The 25,821-nt window shown below is 48.8% G+C and overlaps 1 protein-coding gene across 9 annotated transcripts in view; it reads left to right on the top strand.

Annotated features, from left to right (window-relative positions):
- The window catches only part of SIPA1L2 (signal induced proliferation associated 1 like 2), a 222,990-nt gene that overhangs the window by 172,983 nt on the left and 24,186 nt on the right, over positions 1-25,821 (top strand). For 8 of the 9 annotated variants that reach the window (XM_053207443.1, XM_053207442.1, XM_053207441.1 and 5 more), the window contains exons 11-17: positions 6,505-6,762; positions 8,502-8,585; positions 10,208-10,308; positions 10,709-10,812; positions 12,818-13,206; positions 20,244-20,468; positions 23,809-23,962. In XM_053207443.1, coding sequence (XP_053063418.1) covers positions 6,505-6,762; positions 8,502-8,585; positions 10,208-10,308; positions 10,709-10,812; positions 12,818-13,206; positions 20,244-20,468; positions 23,809-23,962 — 1,315 coding nt within the window. The remainder of the gene's footprint in view (positions 1-6,504; positions 6,763-8,501; positions 8,586-10,207; positions 10,309-10,708; positions 10,813-12,817; positions 13,207-20,243; positions 20,469-23,808; positions 23,963-25,821) is intronic. The other variant, XM_053207440.1, reaches the window with a different exon arrangement.

The raw sequence follows: 25,821 nt of genomic DNA, 5'->3' as shown, positions 1-25,821 counted from the left end.
TTTACAAAGTGCATAATATAAAAGAAGCAGGTAGTTCATTTGAGGGGATCCATCTGCCTTTGTTCCCGAAGATTCTCTTCGCTCCTCCTGGAAACCGTAACACGATGAGGGCCACATCACTTTTCTTTGATAGTTTTCTAAAGGAGATGGCCAAGCACTTCGGAAAGAGCACTGAGCTAGGAGTCTGGGTTCCTGTATGAACCTGTCCCTGATCCGTTGTAGCTGTCCCACCGTGTGTGAGCCTTCTTCTAAAGATGGGAGATTTCCTTTGTACTACCCCCGACATTTTTGTGAAATTGAAAGGCTATGGCGTGTGTAGGAAACTTGGGAAGTTTTCTGCAGGCGGTGCGTTGGAAGTCCAGGGTGGTGTTGCTGTATGTTGTAAGGCTTTCTGGTAGATTATTGGGTTCAGTTAAAGGTTCTCTGTGATGCAGCCAAGAAAAATAAAACCAAAAGGCAGTCTCAGAGTTCAGTAAATGCAAGTTACAATTATGCGATTAAGCCGTGGCTGGCGGTCCATGGTTTACCAGGTGCAGGTCCCGCTGACTTAGCCAACCGCCCCTCCCTCCACTTTTTTTTTTTTTTTTTTTTTTTAGGACTATAACTTGTTTCGTTAAGTGTTCTAGGTGTTTGGTTTCATTTCACTACTCTTTAGAAGTATTCTCCCTGTGAATCATCCCTAGAACCCTTCCCCCTTAGTTTTGAAGCGGCATAAACTCACGTGGCCGACTTTCATGAAGATGGAAAGAATAAAGGAACAGGATCACGAGGTATTATTGTTCTCAAAGTGAATGTAGGTACCCCAAAGGAATTGTGCAGCCCTAAAACGTTCTGCAATTCTGATTGTTATATACGCTTTGCGATTCCAAAGTTCTGTAAATCTGTACATTATCCAGAACGAACCTTCATGAACATTTATGTGCCTTTCGCTGCTTAATATTAGCTTCTTCACTTTTATAGAAGGAAAAACTAATGGTGTCTGTTTGAAACTAACTTCTTTCTTGGGAGGCCAGCACTTCAGGAAGCTTCTGTACCTCCTAAAATTTAACATGGGTCCACAGAGACTGGGTTGTCTCCAACCTACACATTGGCAGCTTTGGGTTTTAAGCCGAGAGCCCAAACTGTGTCTTTCATGGAGAACAGCGTGATTCAGTGAGAGGCTTCCTGCTGGGGACAGGTGGAGAAGACCGTGCCGCGGCCTGGCTGGCCGGAGCCATCCGAGATGGCCCCGACAGTCAGGCTTGAAGGTGGAAGCGATCCCGGCCAGTGCCGGTTCTGCAGATGACCGGTGACACACGGAGTGTTATTCCAGGAAACTGGGGGTGGCATTTGAAAGGAGTCAGTTTGCGTGAGTGGGTGCCAGCTTGGGGGCCTTGCGGGGTGTGTGGGAAGTTAGGGTGCACAAGGGCAGTGCCTGGCAGTGCAGGTGACCCCGAGTGGGTGCCACCCCTGTGCCGGCCATGCCCAGAAGCCGGGTAGTGGCTGTTGATCCCAAATCCTGCTGGTAGGAAACCGCTTCAGGGTGCAGGAAGCAGGGAGAGCGCTAATGGGGGTGGAGAGAAGGAAGTCAGCGAGCGTCCCTTGCCCCGGAATAAGCCATCCCAGGAAGTCACCGCCATGCCGGGTTCAGAAGGACAAGTAGCGTTTTTCAGAGGGAAGCAGTAAAATGTGGGATCCTCTGAGGGCTCCAGCAATGGAACCGCTTGTCACCTTTACGGTTTTGTAGTATCGCATTTTCAACGAGCACGGTTTTTATGGCCACTTTGGTCTAAAGAACGTTTTGCCTTCCGGGGTATACTACAGAGCAATACTAGAAGCGGAGAAAAGTTACTGGCTAGACAAACAGTGTCAAAAATTATATTTATTTTTGACCCTGAAGCGGAGCGCGTGTTGATCTCTACCCGGCATGTTAATTAGAAGCAGAATCAGGTGACGTGTACATTTGTAAGTGACTGAACGAGGAAATCAACCTTCTCTAACGTCTTCGAGTGCCTTCTTTTTCACGAGCAGACTGTGAAAAGCGTGCCAGGAGCTAGAAATGCACTTCACATCCGTGGACTTGATTTGGTGCGTGTGAAAAGTGCGCCGAAGGCGTTTATCGGGGGGCTCCAAATGTATGCCCTCAGGCAGGAAAAATCAAGATCTGTCTTTGGTTAAATAAAAAAAAAAAAAGTTACGCACAAGACTAACGGCTCACTTTTTGGGGAATGTCTGTTTTGTGCGAGGTCTTTTCGCCTTTGGTCCGTTTGGGTCTCCGGCGGTCTTTTCTTAATGACTAGAAATACTTGCTGTGTGCCCCTTCATGGCAGCACCAGGCTTTATGCTATAGAGGAGCAGGGATGTCTCGCCTGGTGCCCCACGCTGTCTCCCCACGGAGGCAAAAGGAACGCGTGCAGGGACAGGTGCAGGTGCGGATGACGTTCCGTATTCCCCGCAGCAGCAGCTGTAGCCAACTGGCAATTCTTAATCGAGCCCTCTTCCCACGTCCCTAAAAATTGGTTGAATTTTCTATACATGTCCTTCCAGACATTCCTTTTATTTTATTTTATTTTTTTGACGTTTATTATCTTTGAGAGAGAGAGACAGAGTGAGAGTGGGGGAGGGGCAGAGAGCGAGGGAGACACAGAATCCAAAGCTGGCTCCAGGCTCCGGGCCGTCAGCACAAAGCTCGATGTGGGGCCCAAACTCACGAACTGTGAGATCATGACCGGATCCGAAGTCGGACGCTCAACCAACCGAACCACCCAGGCGCCCCCAGACATTCCTTTTATATAGACAGCAGGACTGCAGTGGACTAGGTCTGATAATATGGTAAAATTAGCAGTATTTACTTGCTGTCTTACTCTCAGAAGTGAACAAAGCAGACACCTAGGGTTTATAAGACCAGTTGCTGGAAAAATGTCACATACTAACAGAATCAGTTTCGATTTTCAAATAAAGCTATTTGTTTAAGTACGTGATTTGTATTCGGGCAAAAGTATGCCAGTTTTTAGCATCCAAAAGATCATTTACATATGACTTCATGCAAGAGGCTGGAAGTGAAATAACTCCTCCCCGAATCTCCCCTCCACCACATGGGTTTGCACACGCTTGTGTCAGCACTAAAATATTAATCATGAGCATGAATTTGTGTAATGTTTTCGCTCAGAGATTCGAGCTAAGTTACAATGTCTTATTAAAGACTACAGTCTATGAGGGTGAATTAAATAGTCCACACTCCTCAGCCATCTGTCTTCTGTGTGCTGCTTCTTCCTTTTAAGTCAGCCCAGGAAACTTGGAACCCAGACAAGGCGCTGGAAATACATGTTGCCCTTTGGTCCACAAGACCCAAACTTCCGTGTTCCTTTCATTCAGATCTAACTCCAGGACCTTTAACTTGGGTAGGTCTCCCTCCTTTTAGGATTCACAACTGCGGCCTTTGAGATCCCTGAATATCAAGTCACTTGCTTAGAGCACCAGATAGGGCGGAAGACAAGAGTAGGTTTTCTTGATGTTTTGGTATGACCGTAATATCCCACCCTTATGATTTCTACTTACGTTGTTGGTCCTATGGATGAATCACTAGTCAAGGGGATGTGTCCTCTGGTTAAGTAGAAAAACACTTGGAAAGTGCCGTCCATGACAATCCAGTGTAAAGCTGGACTTATTGTCCTTGACCAGTAATTTAACTAATGCATTCAATAAATCCAGAGTAATTTAAACTTGCCCAGGTAAGAGGTGAATCTTGCTGTGGGAGAAGGAGAGTTAGGATAAGTTTACTAAAACGGGCGTTAAGTGTCTCTTTCCAATGGCTTGTTCAGTCTGCTTCTCTCCTCAGAGGGTAGTGCCACCATCCACGTGGTTTCCCTAGCCAAAAAGCAGGCCACTGTTGTTGATCCCTACCTGTCTCTTCCTCCCAGGCTCCAAGTACTGTTGATTTGATGGGTGAGAAGTAACTTGCATCCAGTTGTGCTGTTGAGAAAAATAAAGCCGTTCTGTGCCCCAGTCCTTTATGTGAGGCCGGCCCCCCTCTCCAACCTCCTGCCCTCCCCACCCCCCCGCCCGCCACCCTAGGAATTCAGGATCTTCTCTGTAACCCAAGGGTTTGTAGTTCCATAAGGATGTCTGGGGGAAAAAAAAATAATTATATATATATATATATATATATATATATATATATATATATACACACATATATATATATATGTATATATATATATATTGAGGTATGATAGACATAATCAAGCTGTATACATCTAACACATATAGCTCAGTGAGTTTGGAGATAAGTAGACACCCATGAAACCATCATCATAATCAACACCATGAACATACCCATTGCCTCCGGAAGTTTCTTCCCATCCCAACTATGTATGTATGCACGTATATGTCTCTTGACGTGGACCTTTCTTCACTCACTGCACTGAGCACTCTGTGGACCTTTTAATCTGATTTTATGTATCTTTTAATTCTGGAGATTTTCTTGTATTGTTTCTTAATAATTTCCTCTCCACCCTTCTCTCTCTCTTCTATCTTTCTGGTACCTCTGTTACGTAGACATTATTAGACTTTTTGGAATGAACTTTAATTTTCATATGCTTGCCCTCCAGTAAAGTTTTGGGAGAGCTCCTCAGTTTCCCTTACAGCTGTCTTTTTTTAAATTTTTTTTTAACATTTATTTATTTATTTATTTTATTTTTTTTTTTAACATTTATTTATTTTTGAGACAGAGAGAGAGAGAGAGCATGAACAGGGGAGGGTCAGAGGAAGAGGGAGACATAGAATCTGAAACAGGCTCCAGGCTCTGAGCTGTCAGCACAGAGCCCGACGCGGGGCTCGAACCCACAGACCGCGAGATCATGACCTGAGCCAAAGTTGGACGCTTAACCGAGTCACCCAAGCACCCCTTTCTTTCTTTTTTTTTTTTTTTTTAATTTTTTTTTTCCTTACAGCTGTCTTAGTGGACTTTTTTATTTTGAATTTTGGCTGTCATGTTTTTAAATTTCAAAATCTTGAAGGATATGGTTGGTCAGTGAGCCTCACACAGGGTGATTGGGTGGCTTATATCTAATATACATCTCATGGTCTTTTCTCTAGAGGGAGATCCTCATCCGCCTTTGTGGGGTGATCAGCATTATGAGCTGGGTTTGGAGTAAGAAGAAATGACTGTAGGTCTCATTTTCCAGTGAGACTTTCACTTAACCTTTTGTTTTCGGCCGTGCTTTTCCTCTGTGTCTGGATCCCGTCAGGTGGCGGTCCCTCGAGCATTGTTCCTGCCCCCTAGAGGCAGGGGTGGTAATCGCCTGAATGGACCCGAGCCGCCCAGTGTCAAACTTTTCTTTTGTGTACTCTTCTAAATAACCCCCACCTCTTAAGCGTTCTCCCTCACTCTTGCCTCCTGTGCTGCCTGATGCTCCCTGTCCCTGCACCTGCTCGGGGTTGTGCAAGGGGGATGGTCTCATCTCTCCTTGTCTCCCTCTGCACACCCTTGGGTTTTGCCTTCCTCTGCTCTGCTAAACCTTTAGCACTGTTCCACTGGCGTTTCGTCTTTGATTGCTGAAGTTTACAGTTTCAGTTGTCTCAATTTTTGTAGATAGTCAAGTTTGTGTCTATTTCCTGTCCTCTTTGTTGTTGCATTATGATTTGGACAAGAGGCAGAAACGTTCTTCTACCATCCTGAGAATAGAAGTCTCCTGTTTAAAGAACCATGTTACCCTAGTAGGTTTCTCAAGGGGTGAATATTACCAAGTTTTTATGTTGACTCTGGAATGTCTGGGGAGAGGCACCAGCACTCAGATTTGAAACCTACCCAGGCTTCCCGTGTCCTTGCCAAACGGCGCCAGTTGGTTTCACGGGCCAACTTTGTCAAGTTAATAGTACTGTGTGCACTATGTAATTAGTGAGAAACTTGAGAGATGTCTCACTTAAATCATATTTTGAGGCTAACAGGTTCCTGACTGGTCATTTGAGCACACGAGAGAGCATTCCAGGAGACGACGTTCTGGGAGCTGTAGCGCTAGTTTCAGAGAGTGACTGGTAACTCAGACCCACACTGTGACAGGATGGGCACTCGGGTTTCCCCTGGACTGTGACAGCTTTTACTAATTTTATTTTCCACTGTTCTCAGACTCCATAGAAGAAGTGACATGCGACTAATTCCCGGTTATAGAACTGTACTTCTCTTGACCCTGTTCAGATGGTATAGGAGGCATTTTTTATCTGTTAAAGTTTGTTTATTGCCTGTGTTCACTGTGCACGATGTCACGTGTGCAAATTGGTTAAAGATACGTTCGAGACTAAGAAGTTTGCAAAAGACGTAGAGAGGGTATCTGCCATAAACCAGAATCACCAATGTGATACCAGATCCTACTGGTTCATACTGGAGCATAAACAGAGGCACCAGAAGCCAGGGATACTCCTTAGGGTGCATGGCTCTCCTCCGGTCTCTGCAAGCCGCCGGCAGCCGTGCTGATGGCTCGGCGCCCAGCCTCCCTCCCTACTCATCCGCTCTTCTCGGCCCCACAGAGGGTGTTCGGAGCTCTGCCGGATCCCCATGGTGGAGTACAAACTGGACAGTGAAGGCACCCCCTGCGAGTACAAAACGCCCTTCCGGAGGAACACCACGTGGCACCGCGTGCCCACGCCCGCCCTGCAGCCGCTGTCCAGGGCGTCCCCGGTGCCCGGCACGCCCGACCGCCTGCAGTGCCAGCAGCTGCTACAGCAGGCCCAGGCTGCCATTCCCCGGAGCACCTCCTTCGACCGGAAGCTGCCGGACGGCACGAGGTAATGCCCATGCCCTTTCCCCAGGGACGGCGCTTATCAGACCCTGGGGCTGGAACTTGACGTTACAGGGAGGCACTTCGGCTTTGGCTTGATGGGTTCTGGGTTAGCCTGTTCTGAACAAGCAGGCCAGGCAGGCGGCAGGGCGGGCCCCGGGTGGGGTGGTGCCTGGGATCTGTCCCCGCCCCTCGCCCAGCACTGGTGCCGGTGGCATGCAGGTTCTGTTCCAGATGCGCCCACCAGGGCGGCGACTTTTTCTCCGTCCTGGTCCTCCTGGTCACCTTGTTCCCTAAACCTTCCGGGGCGCGATAACGGGGAGGGCATTCCCAGGAGCCTCTAGATGAGCGCAGGCAGTTTTAAGTATAAATAAAACTGCAAACTCGGGGACCGAATCCCATCTTCCTAATGTAGTATTTTAAGTGTAGCATTTTAAGAGGTCCCAAGGTCATTACCACATCTTCGCTTTGTTCCTCTTATTTTAAGCAAGTTGAGTTAAACTTCAAGTTAATTTTTCAATGACAGAATGTGCTGGTTTAAAAGTTGGCATTAGAAGCTGGTGAGAATTTTTAGGTGCATAATTCGCATTAGGTAGTTTTAAGGGAACAAAATGGTAAATTTGGCTTTTTGTGGTTAAAGCAGTTGATTTCTCCTGCTTTAGTTTTCGTTTTCTCGTAACTTACGGGCCATGGAGAGGCCGTGAGTTTGTGCAGAGTGGCTGGGGGAGGCTCTGGTATCTATCAGAGCATTGGAAACAAGGATGCTGAGCCGGGCTGCTCACCCTCTCCCCACTCCGATTTCCTCATCTGAAAAGTAAACCTAGTAATAAGAGAGGACCTCTTCAGGACATTATGAGGATTGAATCAGTCGATATGTGCAAACCGCTTAGAACCATTCCTGGCACATAGTAAGCCTATACAGCTATTAATGACAATTAGATTAAAACATGAGGTCTTTCTCCAGTTTATTCTTTATAGGTTGAATGCAGGAACGATGTGCCTTTAATTTGGCATTAAATTATCTTGGCTCTGGGCCTCCTCGCTCGGATGTCTGCTGAGTTTATAAACTCACCATATTCAAAGAAGTGCACGTGGGTAGCCCAGGTAAAAGGGCAGCATGTGGGAGGGACGGGGTCTCCAGAGCCTCCCTTTTTAATGCAGAATGTAGTAAATTATAGGGAAAAAACCTGGAGAGTTCTAGCAACAAAATGGAAACCTGGCAAGCACATCTTTATCAAGTGAGCTCTCAAGGGTCATACTTATTTTGGTGTATTTGAAATAAATAGGATTGCATTCAACAGATGTATGAAAATAAACGGTTTTGACCAATTTAGGGTTTTCCCTCCACATAGATTGCAAATATAGGACCTGAACGTGCCTTGCATGAAGCTTTATAGAACAAATGGTAGTAATGTTTTCATAATTCTGTATTCTTGGGGGTTTGTGTGCTGTCCTTCCATATTTCACCAGAATCATTCTCTGCACTTTAAGTCTTCAGATGGTGAAGGCTTGTTCCTGCCACATCTCCTTCCTGTGATAAATGGCCACCTAATGTCTCTGCCCCCCCCCCCCATTCCTGGTGTATTTGCCCGTGCTTTATTCTGTTTCATGCTGCAATGCAAATTTCTTCCTTTTCTCTGTCATTATAAGATGAGTTTATTTGTAAAACAGACTGGGCCCGGTTGCCACGTTGGCCGCTGTGCAGGCCCCTCGGTGCCCCGTTAATAATTCTAGTTACTGTTCCAGAAGTTCGCCCAGCAACCAGTCCTCCTCCAGCGACCCCGGGCCTGGTGGCAGCGGACCCTGGAGACCGCAGGCGGCATATGACGGGTACTGCTCAGTCTTACCTCCTTGCTGGCCCCTGGGCGGGACCTGGTCAGTAACTCACTGAAGCGTGTACTGAGTGCCTGCTGTACATGGGGCCACTTGGGGGGGTATAAAAAAGCCAGGCAGGCTTGTCATAAGTCACTCGTCCAGGCCAAGCAGCTCGTCATGTCTATGTACGCCGAGCTCATTTGTCCATATTCTGAGCCTGTGTGTTTTTTCGTCTTAATAAGGAAAGTCTTTTTGAAAATGAAGGGTTAGGGGACTCTCTAGGCAGTAGCCCTCGGGAGTTTTCCCCTCACTTAAGTTGCTGACGAGGAGCAAATTCACAGCCTCTCTTGGAAGTGCTTTTTCTCTGAAGCGCAGCCCGACATCAGAGAAGGCAGGCAGAGCGCTTGGCCGTCTTTTCCTGCCTCCTGTTTGAGAACAGCGGTTGGCGGTGGGGGGGGGGGGGGGGTTGCTCACACACGCAGCTGAGGACCATCCCCGGTAGCGTGTGTGTGTGTGTGTGTGTGTGTGTGTGTGTGTGTGTGTGGTGTCCAAGAGCCAGCAGGTCAGGTCGAGCCCAAGGATGCCCGAGGTCTGCTGAACTGACAGATACAGAAACCCAGGAGAAACATCCAGCAAAGTCAGGGACGAAAAGGGTGAGGGTGGTGTTCCTGGCAGCATCTTTTTGCACGTACTGGTTTTTTTTGTTTGTTTGTTTTATTTATTTTATTTTTTTAATGTTTATTTATTTTTAAGAGAGAGAGAGAGACAGAATGCAAGTGGGTTAGGGGCAGAGAGAGAGGGAGGCACAGAATCCGAAGCAGGCTCCAGGCTCTGAGCTGTCAGCACAGAGCCTGACACGGGTCTCGAACCCACGAGCCGTGAGATCACGACCTGAGCCGACGTCAGGCGCTCGACCGACTGAGCCACCCAGGCGCCCCATGCCACGTACTGTTTTGCAGTTGAGTCTGGAGAGGAGAGAACCTCCAGGGCAGAGAAGGGTCTTGCTGGGGGAACAGCAACTTCGTTACTGCTCTCACAGAAGCGGAGGGAAATGTCTCTCCCTGGATCCCTTTGGTTTAGGCTTAGCAGTCGATGTTTGTAACCAGATTCTGTAAGTAAGAATCATTTTGTAACAGGAAGAAGTTTCCTGTCCTTTATTTCTTTTGTAGAATTACGTTGCCCTCTTTGGGGTTTTCATACCACGGAGTCCACCGAGATGTAGTCTATAGCAAAACAGTCTTACTTTCTTGTCCCTAAAATCATTAATATAAAGAAGTATCGGTTCCATATATTCTCAGCAGGAAGGAAAGCGGAAGAAAACGAAACAGAAGCAGTGAGCTCCTCCTTGGCTTACTGGGGACAGGTTTTCTGACCCTGGACAGCCCTCCCACCTCCTGGCATGGGCAGCCCTTTCGTGTCTGTAAATGGCTGTCATCCAGGCACCTCTGTTGAGCCAGCAGTGACACCGTAGGGTCCCCGATTACAGCTGCTTGAAGCACACCTGGCAGGGCCGGGCCGGCACACGACTTCTGCTGAGGGCTCCCCCCCGCGCCCCCATTCCGGAGCAGCACCCCCAAGGGATGTGTCCGCGGATGCCTGGCCGGCCGGCCGGCCACTCAGCTCTGTGGTCTTTGCAGGTGCCAGTCTCCCCTGCTGCTCGAGCACCAGGGCGCGGGCCCTTTGGAGTGTGAAGGAGCCAGGGAGCGGGAGGAGGTGCTGGAAGGAAGCAGGCATCTGGGTAATGAGAAACCCGGCTGGTAAACTGGCCTTCCTCCGTGCTCTTCAACCCCCTTCCCTCCTTCCTCCTGTTGCTTGTTTACTCGTTCGTTCGTCCGTTGGCTCAGCCCACTTGGTGAGCACTGTCGTGGGAGCAAGCCCGTGTGGTCGGTGGGGTCTTCCGACACCACAGGGCACCTCGTCCTGGGTGGTTGTGCTTGTGGTGCCTGTGGCAACGGAACATTGACCTTCTGGTGGTGGTCCCGCCCACCCTGGGGGTGCATCCATTGGGGAGACCAGAAGGGTCTAGAACCACAGTCCCGCTCGTTGTCTCCACACCATTTTGTTCGGCTTCTGTGTTGCTTTGCTGTCTCGTTAACACTAAAAACCAGATATTCTCCTCTTCTCTTTTTATGCGACAGAAACCAAATGGCATGGCCCACCCTCCAAAGTCCTGAGCTCCTATAAGGAAAGAGCCCTGCAGAAAGATTCAAGTTGCAAAGACTCCCCCAACAAGCTTTCCCACGTAAGTCCTTCGTCCGTAAACGCCCCTCTCACGTGGCCGGCCTCATGCATCTCCGCACACGTCGCGTGAGAATCCAGGGACTCGGTGGCAGGTCGTCTACCTCCCAGGTCTCTTGGAGGCGAGGTGAAAACAAATCTATACATAAGTTACATTTTTTTTTTCCCTCGTTGATTTCTAAAGCACCTCAGAGAAAGGCCACACGGGAAATTACTGGCAAAGCCAAGACTATGTCCTCCAGCCTTTCGATCCGTGACATCCGGCATCGCGGTTACTAAACCACAGTCCTGTTTTTATGGTCAACGGTTTACGCCCTTGTGGGCGGTGCCAGAAAGTGCAAAGCAGCATACCCTGCCCATAGCTGGCCGCGTAATGATTCACAGTACTACTCGTGGCCGCTGACTAGCGGTCAGCAGAGAGGACTGACGGGTAGTGCTCCAGAGCGCCCGGCATGGGCTCCCGGGCATTGGCACATGGCGTTCCATGCATTAGCACATGCCGTTCCGTACAGGCGGCCGTAGCTCAGTGAGGCAGCACTTCCTGTCACATGCAAAAACGTGACCTGTTGGCCGTTGGCCAAAAAAAGCCAACATTTGAAACTAGCTTAGTTTTGAGATCTCACAGGTGAAGAAATTTTATCACTTCCTGACCTGAGCTACTTTTTCCCTCTTTGTTCAGGAGTCACTGGCGAGCTCTACAGCCGAGTGCCCGGGGAACCCATGGGACCGTCCTTCCCTTAGCGATGTCAGGGCCTTGTCTTGAACCAGCCTCACAGTAGCCATTGAATTCCACCTTGACAAATCTCTGACGGTGGTCTAAGACCCCTTTAGGAAGGCAGGGGTAGGAGTAGACGTGAGAACGGCAGTGTGTGCTAAAAAAGGTCAGAGGGGTGTGCTTAAGGATCTGACGGACGGCAGGAAGGAGAAAAGGCCAAACCACTTTAAGGTAGATCAGGGCATGAGTTGGCCTCATGATGCCAGCCCTTGGCTTCTGCTTCAGGCCTTGTCCGTTTTCCCAGGCTCTGAAGAGAAGCCAGTCGGTATGATTCCCTGAGTCAGATGCTCCCTTTGCTTTGTGTCTTCCAGAGACTGCGAGGAGAGTCCCTTCTCATTAGCACCGGGGGCATACGGTGACTCCGGCTCTCTCAGAGAAGTCACTTGTATTAGATTGCGCTTCGCGGTGGCAGCGTGCGGCCGTGCATTATCTCACTGGGCCCGCGCATTAATCATCGGAGCTCAGTATTGTGAGCACAGGGAGGGGCTAAGTGACCGGACACCATCCCACCGCTGTGATTCAAACCCGGGTCTTGTGCCCGAACCCAGGGCTGGCACTGCAATTTGTCACAGGAGAGCTTTCTTGATGAAAGACTGCTCCCTCTCTGTGCTAATTTTCCACGCGCCTCCCCGGTTTGTGTAACGTTTGTTGATTATTTTCCGGTTGGTGACACCGCGGCAACACTTTCATGCTTCACGCACGAAGAATCGAACAAAGGCTTGAGGAGATTCCCATGTAACTTAAGATGAGTTATGAGCCGGATTAGGAGTCTGGGACTTGTGCATAAAACCAGGAGAGTTTTTAAAAGTGAATTCTAGGGGTGCCTGGGTGGTTCAGTCGGTTAAGCACCCGACTTCGGCTCGGGTCACGATCTCACGGTTCGTGGGTTCAAGCTCCACGTCGGGCTCGGTGCTACCAGCCTGGAGCCTGCTTCCGATTCTGTGTCTCCCTTTCTCTCTGCTCCTCCCCTGCTCAGACTCTCTCTCTCTCTCTCAAAAATAAATAATAAAGATTTAAAAAAAAATAAAAAATAAAAGTGAATTCTAAAAAAACAAAAACAAAAACCCGTAAAAGTGAGTTCTGTCATTCATCGTCTCACGTTGTGGGGCGCGTCAAAAGGGTTTGGGGGGGATCCTCTGGCCTGTAGCTCTGTGAGTCTGGGCGAGAAGAAGTTTCACAAGGAAGCAGAGCCTGGGGTCTGTTTGACACCCCTCCGTTTCTCTCTCTTCTCCAGATTGGAGACAAAAGTTGCTCCAGTCACTCCAGCAGCAACACGCTGTCCAGCAACACGTCCAGCAACAGCGACGACAAGCACTTTGGGTCCGGGGACCTGATGGACCCGGAGCTGCTGGGGCTCACCTACATCAAAGGGGCCTCCACGGACAGTGGCATCGACACGGCCCCCTGCATGCCCGCCGCGGTCCTGGGCCCCGTGCACCTGGCGGGCGGCAGGGCCGTGATCCACAGCCGCGCCGAGCAGTGGGGCGACCCGGCCGACCTCCCGGGGCCTGACGGCGAGGCGGCGAAGATGTACGCGGTGCACGGCTACGCGCCGCCCATCTCGGCCGGCAGCGCGGCCGACGGCAGCGTGGGCGACCTCAGCGAGATCTCGTCTCACTCCAGGTCAGTGCCCCTGCACCACTGGCCCGGCACCGGCGGGGGCCCGTCGGGTCCTGCTGGGGGCGGGGAGGGGCCCGGATGGGAAGGGCGTGGGCCGGCCCCCTGCGTGCCCGGTGACTTCAGAGGAAGGGCTCATGTCTTAGGTCCCACCGTGAAATGCGCACCCCGGGAAGTCACTCGCGTGGGGTGTCGCTACCCTTCTCTTTAAATCGGAGAGAAAAAGCTGCACAGCGCAGTTGCTCGCTCCTGTAGGCACTGACCTCTCTCCCAGTTCGGCTTGTTCCTAAGTTTTTAGAAGTGGTGGCAAGCGAGGCGGCCCTCAGGCTGCAGCGCACGGTAATTAGGGGGGCTGTGCGCAGCTCCCTTAGATGGAGGCTGTGCCCGCTGAGCTGTGTCCCGGAGTCCCCTTTACCGAAAGGGGGGACCCGAGGTCCGAAAGTTCGTTCAGATGATTGGTTCGGTTTTTTAAAACAAAGACTAGCTGCATTTAACAGGATGCTATTCTGAGGTGTAGATGTTTAACACACAGTTACGAGTGGTTTTAAACTCCTGTGTGTGTGTATGTGTGTGTGTGTGCGCGCGCGCGTGTGTGTGTGTGAGAGACGTATGTCTGTACAACATTTCAAAAACCCATCCAGTCTGTGATTTCTGCCTTCAGAGTCTAGATGAAGAAATCCATTTGTTCAGAGGTGGCTGTGGACAGACTTTAACCACACCGGCTACCCTGATCTCCCTCTTGCCTGCGAGGCTTCCTAACCCGGCTCCCAACTACTGTGGGACTTTCCCCCAGAGCCTTTCTCAAGGCCACTGCTGCCCTCCCCCTCCCCCCAGTCTCCCGCCAGACCTTCTCCCTTTGTCACACAGCCACCGCCAGGGGATGGGGACCTCACGGAGTCTCAGCTGGGAGCCACGTTGGACAGCCCCACACGCAGTCAGTGGGCACAAACAGGAGTAGCCGTGGTCACGTTCTCAGTGCCAGCATGCAGAGCATCTCGGCTGTCTCCCCCGGAAGTCGTGGAAAATTCTTTACGTCAAACTTGCGCGTGTGCGCACATACTCACTGCTGCGGTCCCGCGTTTATTGTCCTGTGGCTAACACCTTCCTCGGTGTCTTACTTACCGCGTGTGTCACTCGAGGGCGTTTATGTTACAAGTCAAAGAAGACCCCCCCCCACTAATCAGTTCACACAACAAAGGCAGTATTGTGGCTCATGTAACAGAAAAGTCCAGAAACGTCAAGGTGCTGCTGCAGCTCGCTTGATAACCACCCAAGACTGGACTGCCCCCATCATTAGGCTTGACGTGATAGGCCCCAAAATCATGGTGGGGGGATCCTCTTGGCTGAATTTGGCCGTGTTGCCTGTAGGCCCCCCAAGCTCACGCTCTTTTGTCCACAGGAAGAAAGTGTGGTTCTTGTCTAGTTTCAGCAGAAACTCTTCCCCCCCCACCCCCACCCCCAAATATCTCCTCACACTCCCTTGGCTTTCACCACCATGGTAGGGGGCACCATGTCTGAGGCAGGAGGCGGCTGAGGGGTGGTGAAGACAGCTGCTTCCCCGGAAGAAATCGGGGTATTGTTACACCAGTAGAAGGGGGAGCGGATGCCAGGCAGGGGAGTCCTAACTGTCCATCCACCCCATACTCCGTCTTCTTCTACGGAGGCAGATGGAGTGTAGGATGCGGAGATTGTTTTCAAGATAGACATTCTTACCACTGTTTACCAGTTCTCTTACTAACTTGACTTAAAATATGTTTAGGAATAAATAAATAATATAGGAGTATTAGCAGTGACTTCGGTTACCTGCATTATTCCTATCCTAATTTCAGGGACAGTTGAAAATCGGCCATACTTACAGAAATCATCTCGGGATTCCACCCGCGTCTAATGTCTCGTTCAGAGTTGACGAGACTTGTGACACGGCTGACTTCGCGATACCTTGTTAGACAAATGTAATTGGCATCGCAGATGGAACTGTGTCGTACTATTAAGGAAAATTTCTGTGGAACCTGCTTCTCAGAGCACCTTCATTTGTAAATAGAGGTAGGGATATTTATAGGATTTGAAGGAGATTTTGTTGACTACCTGAACCATTCGTTAATTTAGGGGGTTAGGCTATTAGAAAGTATATGAGAGTGCAAGATTGAATTTCTGATGGATTTGCCTTTTTTTCTACCTCTTTAAACTGAGTGCGTCCACAGCTGTTGTGGAAATGATATATGTTGAGGGACTAGGAGCCGTTCCCACCTGGCTGGGTTTTTTCTCGCGGTCGTTCGCTGACGGTGACTCTGAGGCCACGTTTCAACTTACACTGTAGGCTTTTGCTCAGTAGGAAATTAAGTCAGCAAATTGAATCTTTTGAATACTTCCTCCTGTCTGTCCTCTGACCTGTGCAGAAGAACTAGAGAAAATCAGATTTAAAATATCTTGACGTTTTTAAAATATTCAAAATATTTAAAAATTTTAAATGTTATTTTATGTATATGTGAAATATATATTTTGTTTTTGAATTCTTTATTAAATATATCAATATTTTACACTTCCTTATTTATTTTAATGTTTATTTATTTTTGAGAGAGCGAGAGAGAGAGGGGGACACAGAATCCAAAACAGGCTGCAGGCTCTGAGCCATCAGCACAGAGCCCGACGCGGGGCTCGAACTCAGAACTGTGAGGTCCTGACCTGAGCCAGTGGGGCGCTTAACTGACGGGAGTCACCCAGGCGCCCTGATATTTCACATTTAAAATATTTAAAATGAGATTTAATGTCTCTGAGGGCGGAAGGAAAAGGAATTTTGCTCAGTAAGGCCTCTGTCCGATTCTGCAAACCCGAAAGGGCCTGTGTGTCTGTGGTGATGAAATCACCAGCCCCCACTTTCTCCTCTGGTTCTCTTTGGGCTGGGAGCTGAGGCCCAGTGCCCGGCGGTCTGGGCTACAACTGGGATCAGCCCACGTAGGAGAAAGAGCAGAATAAACCTGGGCAGGGGCTGACACCAGGGCTGAGCACCTGGCGAAGATCACAGCCTGGCCCCCATGCCCTCTGTACCCCATCCCGTGTTTTACTTTCTTTTTAGCCCTCACCCAGAGCTGAAATGGTTTGGGCCTATTATGCATCCCCCCGCATAAGAACTTAGCTCTGCCTCCCCTCACTGGAGTGTCCTGTTTGGAGGCCAGAAGGCACTTGGCCTGCCTCGTTCACTTGGTATCCACAGCACCCGCTACACTGCTTTGCACGGGGTAGGCCTTGGAATACGTGGGAGACGAGGAGGGCTGGGTAACCCCTTACCGACTGAGTTCATAAACCCACTGGGGATTTCTGCTAGAGGAGTAGGGTGCACCTAGGATCAGCTGCTCCCAGTTCCCAGTTTCAGGAGGCCCGATCAGTGGGTGGCACACACTTAATACTCTAGTTCTGCTTTTTTGCACGACTGCCACACCCTCCCCCCGCCAGCGCTCACACACTTAACTTCCCAGCAGACGTCCGGGAGGAAAGAAGCACAGAGTTGTGTGTATGGTAAGATTGCAGGACTGTGCGGAGGGAGACAGAGGACTTCAAACTCTTTAAGACAAGCTTCCGTGGCACAGGGCAAAAACAGGCGGGGGGAGGGGTGTGCAGAGGTCACCCAAGATGGGACCCCAGGGGTTTGCAGCCTGCTTTCTCTGCTGCTCAGACCTTTAGTTCAGCAAACCCGTTTTTTTTTCTGCCAGGGGAAGGCGCTTAGGTAAGAGCTCAGAACACAAAACAGGATTTGTATCAGCCTAACCAAGGTTCTGCAAAGTGAAATAAGTCAACTGCAAAAAAATAATAATAATTTCATGTTCTGGATTCTCCTGCAGAATGGCTCATAGCATCCCTTGTATATCATTATTCATACCCTTCTCTTAGTAGCAGTGATGGGAATCTGGCGGGTGAAACTCTAAAATAAGAACTTTAGAAGGCAAGGATTCATGAAAAGCTTACTGCCAACATTCTAGAATATTTACCCATTTCAGAGAAAACTTTGATAATGATGTCACTGCTGCTAAGCATAGATTTTTGCCATGTTGCTCATCAAATCGATTTGGTGAATTTGCTCTTAGAGTTTAATGTTTAAATATTTTATATTGGTGGGGTGCCTGGGTGGCTCAGTCAGTTAAGCGTCTGACTTCAGCTCAGGTCATGATCTCACGGGTTGTGAGTTCGAGCCCCACGTTGGTCTCTATGCTGACGGCTCACAGCCTAGAGCCTGCTTCGGATTCTTTCTTTCTCTCTCTCTCTCTCTCTGCCCCTCCTCCACTTACACTCTGTCTCTCTCTCCTTCAAAAATAAACATTAACAAAATTTTCTAAAATATAGGAGTATGATAGAGAGTTTGCCACCAATTCTCAAATGGTTCAGAGAGGGATATATGTAGCAAGATAGTAACAGTGAATGTAGGTGAAGGATATAGGGATGTGTTTCTACTATTTGTATACCTTATCTGTCAATCTGAAGTTTTTCAAAATTCGCAGCTTAGGTGGAAATCTCCAGGCCTCCATCTACAGACCCCATATGTTGGGAGTGTATCCCCGGGTGTATACCCGGTAAATGGAAAGAGTTCAAAGCTCCCTGTCTCAGTGCTCCTTGCTTCTTCCTTGGGTGGCTCGGGACATGGGAAGGCAGTGACACATCTTCCCCCAGAGTCCACGATTTAGAGCCCAGATGGAAGGAGTTTTGAGCCACACTCAGGAACACCAGACCCACCACCCGTAGCTGAGTTACTTCATAGTAGTAAATGAGGTGTTTTATTTGTTTTTTTTTAATGTTCGTTTATTTTTGAGAGAGAGAGAGTGCAAGCGCGGGGCGGGGGGGCAGACAGAGAGAGGGGGACACAGAATCTGAAGCAGGCTCCAGGCTCTGAGCTGTCGGCACAGAGCCTGACGCGGGGCTCGAACTCGTGACCCACGAGATCATGACCTGAGCCGAAGTCAGACGCTTAACTGACTGAGCCACCCAGGCGGCCCTGTTTTGTTTGTTTTTTAATTTTTCATATACCACAGTGCCTCCAACATGTAAACCCTCCAAAGTGAGTTGGTTTATTTTGTTACCCTCTTTCCTTCTGAACATTTATAAAAAGCCCATTTTAATAACCATTCCTCATTTTGATTTTTTTCTTTTACTTCCTACCTTGTAGGATACTTAACTCTATACACAGGGTTTTCAGAACGGTAGCGCTCATCGGGTTTCGGAATAAGGTTACTATTTCATCCTACCAGAAAGCCTGCCACCCAGGGAGCCCTACGGTAAACTCTTTGAATAGCAAGTACTCCTACTTATGGAAAACTCGTTTGCGTGCATCACTAACAAAAATTGACCTTCCTGTAATGCCTGCTCTGTGGCATATATTGTTGTAAGTGCTTCGCTAATATTAACATAGTCTTTGGAGCAGTCCTTTGAGGGGAGGCCCTGTTACAGCCCCTTTCACAGATGAGAAAACTGAGGTTCAGAAAGCCTTCCCGGGTCTCACCGGGGAGTTAGCATGAAGACACAGCCAGTCCGGCCCCGGGGTCCTCAGAGGGCCCTGGCGTGTCAACTTTCCTGAAGTGAAGCCCTCCTTGCTTTCTGAATTCTGGCACTCTCACTGCAGTTTGTCATTTGTCACGAAACTTTCTGTTGTCAGTTCTTCCTGAATTAAAAAAGATCTGTAGGCTTTTCTATTTCTGTGGGCGGGTTATACTGTCAGTGGGGAATCCCTCTGGCCTTAGTAGCTCAACTGCTGACTTCAAACAATTTTTGTTGCGATTTAGGGATTCCATCATGTCAGTAGTAGTTTGTTGTTGGGTCACGTGATCGCGCAGCAAACGCGCATACGACCACCAGATGCGGAGTTGGCCTTGCGGTGTCAGAACCCACTCCCATGCCCTTCTCTTCTCCCTGGAGGGAGTCTCTAGCCGGCTTTCCTTGTCCCCCTCCCCTCGCCTCTCCTCACTGTTTTCTGAACTGAATACCTGCGTTCCTGAGCAACCTTGTCCCGTTTTGCCTGTTTGTAAACTTTATTTAAACATAGAACCGGGGGCGCCTGGGTGGCCCAGTCGGTTAGGCATCCGACTTCGGCTCAGGTCACGATCTCGCGGTCCGTGAGTTCGAGCCCCGCGTCAGGCTCTGGGCTGATGGCTCAGAGCCTGGAGCCTGTTTCCGATTCTGTGTCTCCGTCTCTCTGGCCCTCCCCCGTTCATGCTCTGTCTCTCTCTGTCTCAAAAATAAATAAACGTTAAAAAAAATTAAAAAAAAAACCATGGAACCGTGCGACATATTCTTTGTGGCTTGCTGCTTTTTCTACGTGAAGTCTGTGAGGTTCACCCAAGGTGTTGGCAACCTCGGTTCATTTGTTCACAGAGTCTTCCCTTTATCCATTCTTGTTCATCGACTGGCCGTCCGTTTCGCCACTGATGATCCAGGTGGGGGGAATCGGGGACCTGTTACGATCAGTCCGCCTATCGCCATGGGTACCTGTTGCACACGTGCAGGGGTTTATCCAGGGCGCACGCTCAGGAGCGGAATTGCTGGGTCGTGCGCCACACAGGTGCACACCTTTACGGGTCGTGCCCAGACTGGTTTCCAAACCGTCTGCCTCACTTCTCACGCCTGCGGGCGGTGGGCGGGCACTCCTTACCAGCCGCCCCCGTTCCTGCCAGCGTGGGGCCCGTGCCGCATACTTGTCATGGTTTGGGTCGGCACCTTCCCGGCAGCACTTGACGTGGAGCGCGTTCTTTTGGGTTTCCTCTCTTTCGGCGCATCGGTTTTAAGTATGTTGCTTATGTTTATATCTGATTTTCCTCTGATTGTTTTTAACATCCTTCCAGCCACAGGCGTACCGTGTGCACGTGAGCATCGTCGGCGCTGGGAAAATCAGGCACTCCCAACCAGGCCCACGGTGGAAGGACCGCCCCGTCTGCCTGCTTGGCCCAATTTTGCTGCCGGGGGGAAGCACAGCGAGGCGAGGGGGTGGGGGGGCTGAGTCCGGCAGCGTGCTGGCACCGATGAAATCTGGTTGTATCACAGCATTTGTCTGCTCTTCTCCTCAGCGGTTCACACCATTCAGGAAGCCCTTCTGCTCACTGTTCCAAAAATAGCGGGTCTCTGGATACGTCCAAAGTCTACATCGTGTCCCACAGCAGCGCCCAACAGGTCCCCGGGTCCGCGTCCAAGCCCTACCACAGGCAAGGGGCAGTGAGCAAGTATGTCATCGGCTGGAAGAAATCGGAGGGCAGCCCGCCCCCCGAGGAACCCGAAGTGACCGAGTGTCAGGGGTAAGGTGGCCAGTGGCTCTTCTCTACCCAACCTTACACACCTTTTGGGGACAGACTAAGCGGATGCATTGTTCCCCTCGACAGAAATATATTTTCTAAGAAGGAATAACCTAGAAACATCCTTGTACATCTTCTTAAATGTTGGCATTTATGTTTCTCTTTCAAAGTCTTCTCTTTCCTTGAGTTTCATGTTTAAAAAGTGAGAGAAATCCCTGTTTTGTATTCTTCTGTCCAGAAAACTGCCTGCAATAGAAAAGTCACGGTCATGGGCTGTTGACGGTGTGAGGATAGAGTCTGTAAATAAACAAGTTCAAGGGCGATTTGAATCCCCCCCACTGTCCCTGAGTGTTTCTTAAACTGGTTGTGTGATGCCATCAAAGAGAAAGTATTCTACCCAATTTTAACATGATTTGATTTCCCTTCCAGTTGTTTGGTTTTGTGGGGTCAGGTAGGGAGGGACGTGAGGTGCCTCTTGAAAAAGAGAAAAAAGATGCCGATAATCCGTTTTATAACACCTGTGGATGCTCTGCTGTCTCTCTGAAGAGACAAGTTAAAGAAATCACATGTCAAGAACGCAAAACAAGGATGGTCAGAGCTATTTTCGTGTTTGCTTATTTTTTATTTTATTTTTTAAAATTTTTTTGAATGTTTTTTTATTTATTTTTGAGAGAGAGAAAGAGAGACAGAGCATGAGTGGGAGAGGGGCAGAGAGAGAGGGAGACACAGAATCTGAAGCAGGCTCCTGGCTCCGAGCTGTCCGCTCAGAGCCCGACGCGGGGCTCGAACCCACACCTGCAAGATCATGACCTGAGCCGAAGTCAGACGCTGAACCAACTAAGCCGCCCAGGCACGCCCGTTTCCTTATTTTTAAAAAGACAGCCATGGGGAGCCTGGGCGGCTTAGTCAGTTGAGCATCCGACTCTGGATTTCAGCTCGGGTCATGATCTCACAGTTTGGGAGATCGAACCCCACATCAGGCTCTAGGTTGACCGCACAGAGCCTGCTTGGGAGTCTCTCTCCCTCGCTCTCTGCCCCTCCCCCACTCATCTCACTCGAATGCCCTCTCTCTCACTCTCTCTCTCTCTCTCTCTCTCTCTCAAAATAAATAAGCATTTTTTAAAAATAAAAAAATAAAAGGACAGTCTTAAGAAAAAAGAAACTCCCATGCACTAAACTGTGAGGCCGTTGTGTCTGCAGCATCGTCACGTGTGGAGGGCGCACCGGGGGGCTGCCCTGATTTTCACAGAGCTCTTTTATGTCTTCAGCTTGGTTGATGAACTGACACCACTTTTTTCCCCAAAAAAAATGATCCCGCTTTTTAAATATGGAGAGCCTGCTGCTGCTCTCTAAACTAAAAGTCATTTTAGGGCTGAAATTGAACATAGAGTCTTTTTGTTAAAAAAAAAAAACACACACACACTAAAACTCATCATGTCAATAATTGCAAATGAGGTATTTAGAAAGGAATTCAGTAGTGATAGCCACACTTTGTGACTACAGATGCAGATTTCTCTTTCCTTTTTCTTTTTTTTTTAAGTAGGCTCCGTACCCGGCGTGGGGTTTGAACTCATGACCCTAAGATCAAGAGTCACCTGCTTTACGGACTGAGCCAGCCAGGCGCCCCCATAAATGCAGATTTCTAACGATAACGTTGGTACTTCTGCCTATTAATACGTCTCCTGAGCGCCTCACACAAATTCATCCGGAGCCTTCTGAGTTCTGTGTGAAAGCACTGTTTGAGGGCTCTCTGCAAGAGTCAGGGAGGGATGACAGGTGCCCATTTGGACATTTTGCTCTCCCGAGCCCCCACAGAGTTTGTGCATTTGAACACACAGGTTTGAAGGCACGGCCTCTCAGTAAAAGAAGGGCAGAGTCAGGAGCATCGTGAGGAGGAGGTCTGGGCATGTGGGCGACAAAGCTTTACTTCCCCGCATCACACGAGGCTAGTGCTGGGATTTGAACCCGGGCCTCAGGCCGGATCTCTGCGTGCTGTGCCGTGCCTGTCCTGTGGGAGGGCACAGGCACCCCAGGGGCGGCAGGCACCCCAGGACTTGTCCAGCTAAGTCAAGTGCTCCTAAAACAAGGGAACACACTGTAATGTGGAAGCGATGAATCTAGAACACCTGCAGACAGCAGAAACAGCGTCCCACCTTATCACCAAAAGATGCTTTGAAACGGATGGGCCAAATCCGATGCGTTTGTGCCACAAAGGATTAGAGAATGTCAATGTCCCGTTGTACACAAAAGATAAAACTCTGAAGTTTCCAGTCATCTCTTTAACATCACATTGTGGAACCCTCCTTGACCCAACCTGACCTACCTCAGCAACAAAGCAAAAGCCAGAGAGACTTCCAGATAATCACTGTTAATTTTGAGCACGTCCGCGTTGAGTTCCTTACTCTGGTAATTTCCCAGTGAGCTGTCGGGCTGTGACAAGATGGCCTTGCCTCTCAAATAGAGTCATCTCAGTGACACATGACAATAACATACAGGTCTGTCGCCCTGTGGCCCTGGGCCATGGATTCCTAGAACGTTGCATTTCAGGTCATGTGGCAAGGACCGTTCACTGCTGACAGTACAGCCACTGATGATTCACTGTGTCCTCCAGAATGTTCGCTTCCTCGGATTGAATTTCCAGAGTAAACTTTTAAAAATCGAGTCCCTGGTTTTCTCCCTGGAAAAGAGCTGAAAACAGTAATTCTGCTAGACAGTCTTTTGTTGTTCGTAAATACAGTTTTATATCCTGATAATTAAGGGAGACAGCTGCTTTATTTATCCAAACGGCTTTGCGGAATTGCCAATAATAAAACGTGCTTGGCACACGCCTGAATCGATTACTCTTTTAAATTTCAGGCTCCCTCGGGTGCCTCTCTCTGTGTCGCCCGGGTGAGATGGGGCAGTGCGGTTGTCTACCTGCAAGAGGAGGGTTCTTTCGAGTCTTCTGAGAAACGCAAGGAGGTGTTCCTGCAAAGGACATATGATAATCTCTGATGAATTATTGAAAATGTGTTTTCTGACAGATTGGGAAAAGAAAAAGCACGGCCTTAAAAAAAAAAAAAAAGGCTGTATTTTTTTCCCCCATCCAGGGCTTCAGGGATCTGACTTGATTCTGAATTATTCAGAAATCTACCTTTAGAGTTGAGCTCATTTCACACGTGTAAAATGACATGGGGGTCTGGAGCAAACGCGGCAGTGACCTGACTCCATAATTAAGAATCGCGCGTATGAGTAGGTGGTGGTGGAATCGGCGGATTTTAATCCTTCGGGCTACACGCGTTTTGCAAATGGGCTGACCCCTCCCTCCTCTTAACTTCCCCTCTGCTTTGTTTCTGTGCAACAGGCTGTATGGTGAGATGGAGATCTTGTCCACGGCAACCCAGCACCAGACCGTGGTGGGGGATGCTGTTGCAGAAACTCAACATGTTCTGTCCAAAGAAGATTTTCTGAAACTGATGCTTCCTGACAGTCCGTTAGTGGAGGAGGGGAGAAGAAAGGTTAGCGACTTTCATGAGGCTTTGCAGTTACCAGAAATACCGAAGAAAAGTCTAAAGAGGCTCGGAAGTTTCCAGAGTCCCTCCTCGTGCGTTCTCTGTCATGACTCTACCTGGTACTCTGTGCATGGCTGACCGTTTTCAGGGGGTTTTTCTATCAGCAGGGCAAGCCCGGGGGAGGTGAGGAAGGGCAACTTTCTAGCATGGATGGAGAGGACAAGGGGCAGGCAGGCCTGGCCGAAAATCCCAGCTCCGGTCACAAGCAGCCGTGTGACTCTGTGCAAGTGACTTGACCTCCCGGCCCAGGGTCGTCCTCCGAAAAAAGGAGACCATGAAACGTGTACCAGAGAGAAGAAATAACACAGGCGCAGCCTCTTAGCACCGGTACATTCTGGGTGATCAGAGGCAGTAGCTATGAAATCCATACTACCTGACATGTTACAGAAATCTGTCCTCTGCTCCAAGCCGGGCACTGTAAATATGACGGAGCATGCAGCACGCCGTCAGTCCCAAGGGAAGGCCATGTGTCAGTCTTCTAAGCCAACCTCACATTCGGTGGCACACCTTCATTCGTCACGTAGTAGACCCCCGCTAACGTTAGATCACTTCTTGTTAACAAGTTGTAGCTTCGCTGTTATTACAGTCTCTTAAACCACTTGGTTACGTAACAGAAAGGATTCGAAAGAATCCTTTAGCCGGTCATTTAGCTCAGTCTCCTCTTTTTGCAAGTTCCTGGGTCCCTACGTGGTGAAGTGAGAAGTTCATATAAATGTAGGGTGTCAGAGTCAGGAATGGAAGTCAGATCTTCTCCCTTCTCATCCAGTGCTCTCTCTCGTCCAAATGAAAAGAAAAACATACACACACACACACACACACACACACACACACACACACACGAGGCATTGCCATGTTGACTGGGATCAGGGTAAACACCAAGTCTGTGTGCTCCTGTCTTCTCTATAATAAAACAATACTGCAATTAACCTAATTGTGTTCTTAGAATAACACTCTAATTAGATACTACCTGAAAGCTGCTTTAATCTAATGTGCCTGTAATCATGTTCTGAAGAACCTGCTGGTGTGTGTGAAGAGGGAATCCCAGAAGAACTCGATCATAATGAGCCTCTTTTTTTTTTTTCTAAACTTGTATCAAATCATATATACAGTACTGTATAAGCTTGGGTGCAGACTTGTAAAAAGGGGCAGATAGCTGTTCTTCTCATAGAAATGAACTTCTCTCCTTGACGTGGGGTTCCCCCCCCCTTCTAAGACGAATCACCTTCCTTTCATGGTGTAAATTTAACTTTGTAGTCAACACACATTCCAGTTGGACAGAGCAGACAGAATGGAAGGAACGCATACAATAGAAATATGTTTAGCTTTCTCGCTGCACTCACAAATGTAAATAGCCATTTCTGTGTTTGTTTGATGCAAACATTCTGGCTTTTACTATTGTTTATATAAAAGGAATGTGGTTCGGTATGCAGAAGACGAAGTTGGAAAGTCAGATCTGATTTAATTTTTTTGAGTATTTTGACTGCTGCTTCTTGAGTAAGAATTCTCCCTACCCTGTCTGCGAGTTAACACAATAATTTCAGTGGTTCCCCTAAATCCGGTAATGATCGATTACTATAACTCCATTTTCAACAGTTATAATAGACTCCTGTGGGGGATCACTTTTAAGTAGACAAGATTTTACTGGACTGATAACCATTGCCTCTTGAACCTGCTTGTGTGACCTAGAGAGCCTCAGTGTTCAAAATTGGTTTTTTTTTTTTGATGAGATTGAACCTCACATTGCAGTGGATTGATACAGAAATTGCCTGATATTAAAACGTAGTCATTTCAAATTAAAATCAAGC

Source organism: Acinonyx jubatus, chromosome D2 (assembly GCF_027475565.1).
Source record: "Acinonyx jubatus isolate Ajub_Pintada_27869175 chromosome D2, VMU_Ajub_asm_v1.0, whole genome shotgun sequence".
NCBI lineage: Eukaryota > Metazoa > Chordata > Mammalia > Carnivora > Felidae > Acinonyx > Acinonyx jubatus.
Note: the sequence above shows the minus strand (reverse complement) of the source record. Positions and strands in the feature narration are given on the sequence as shown.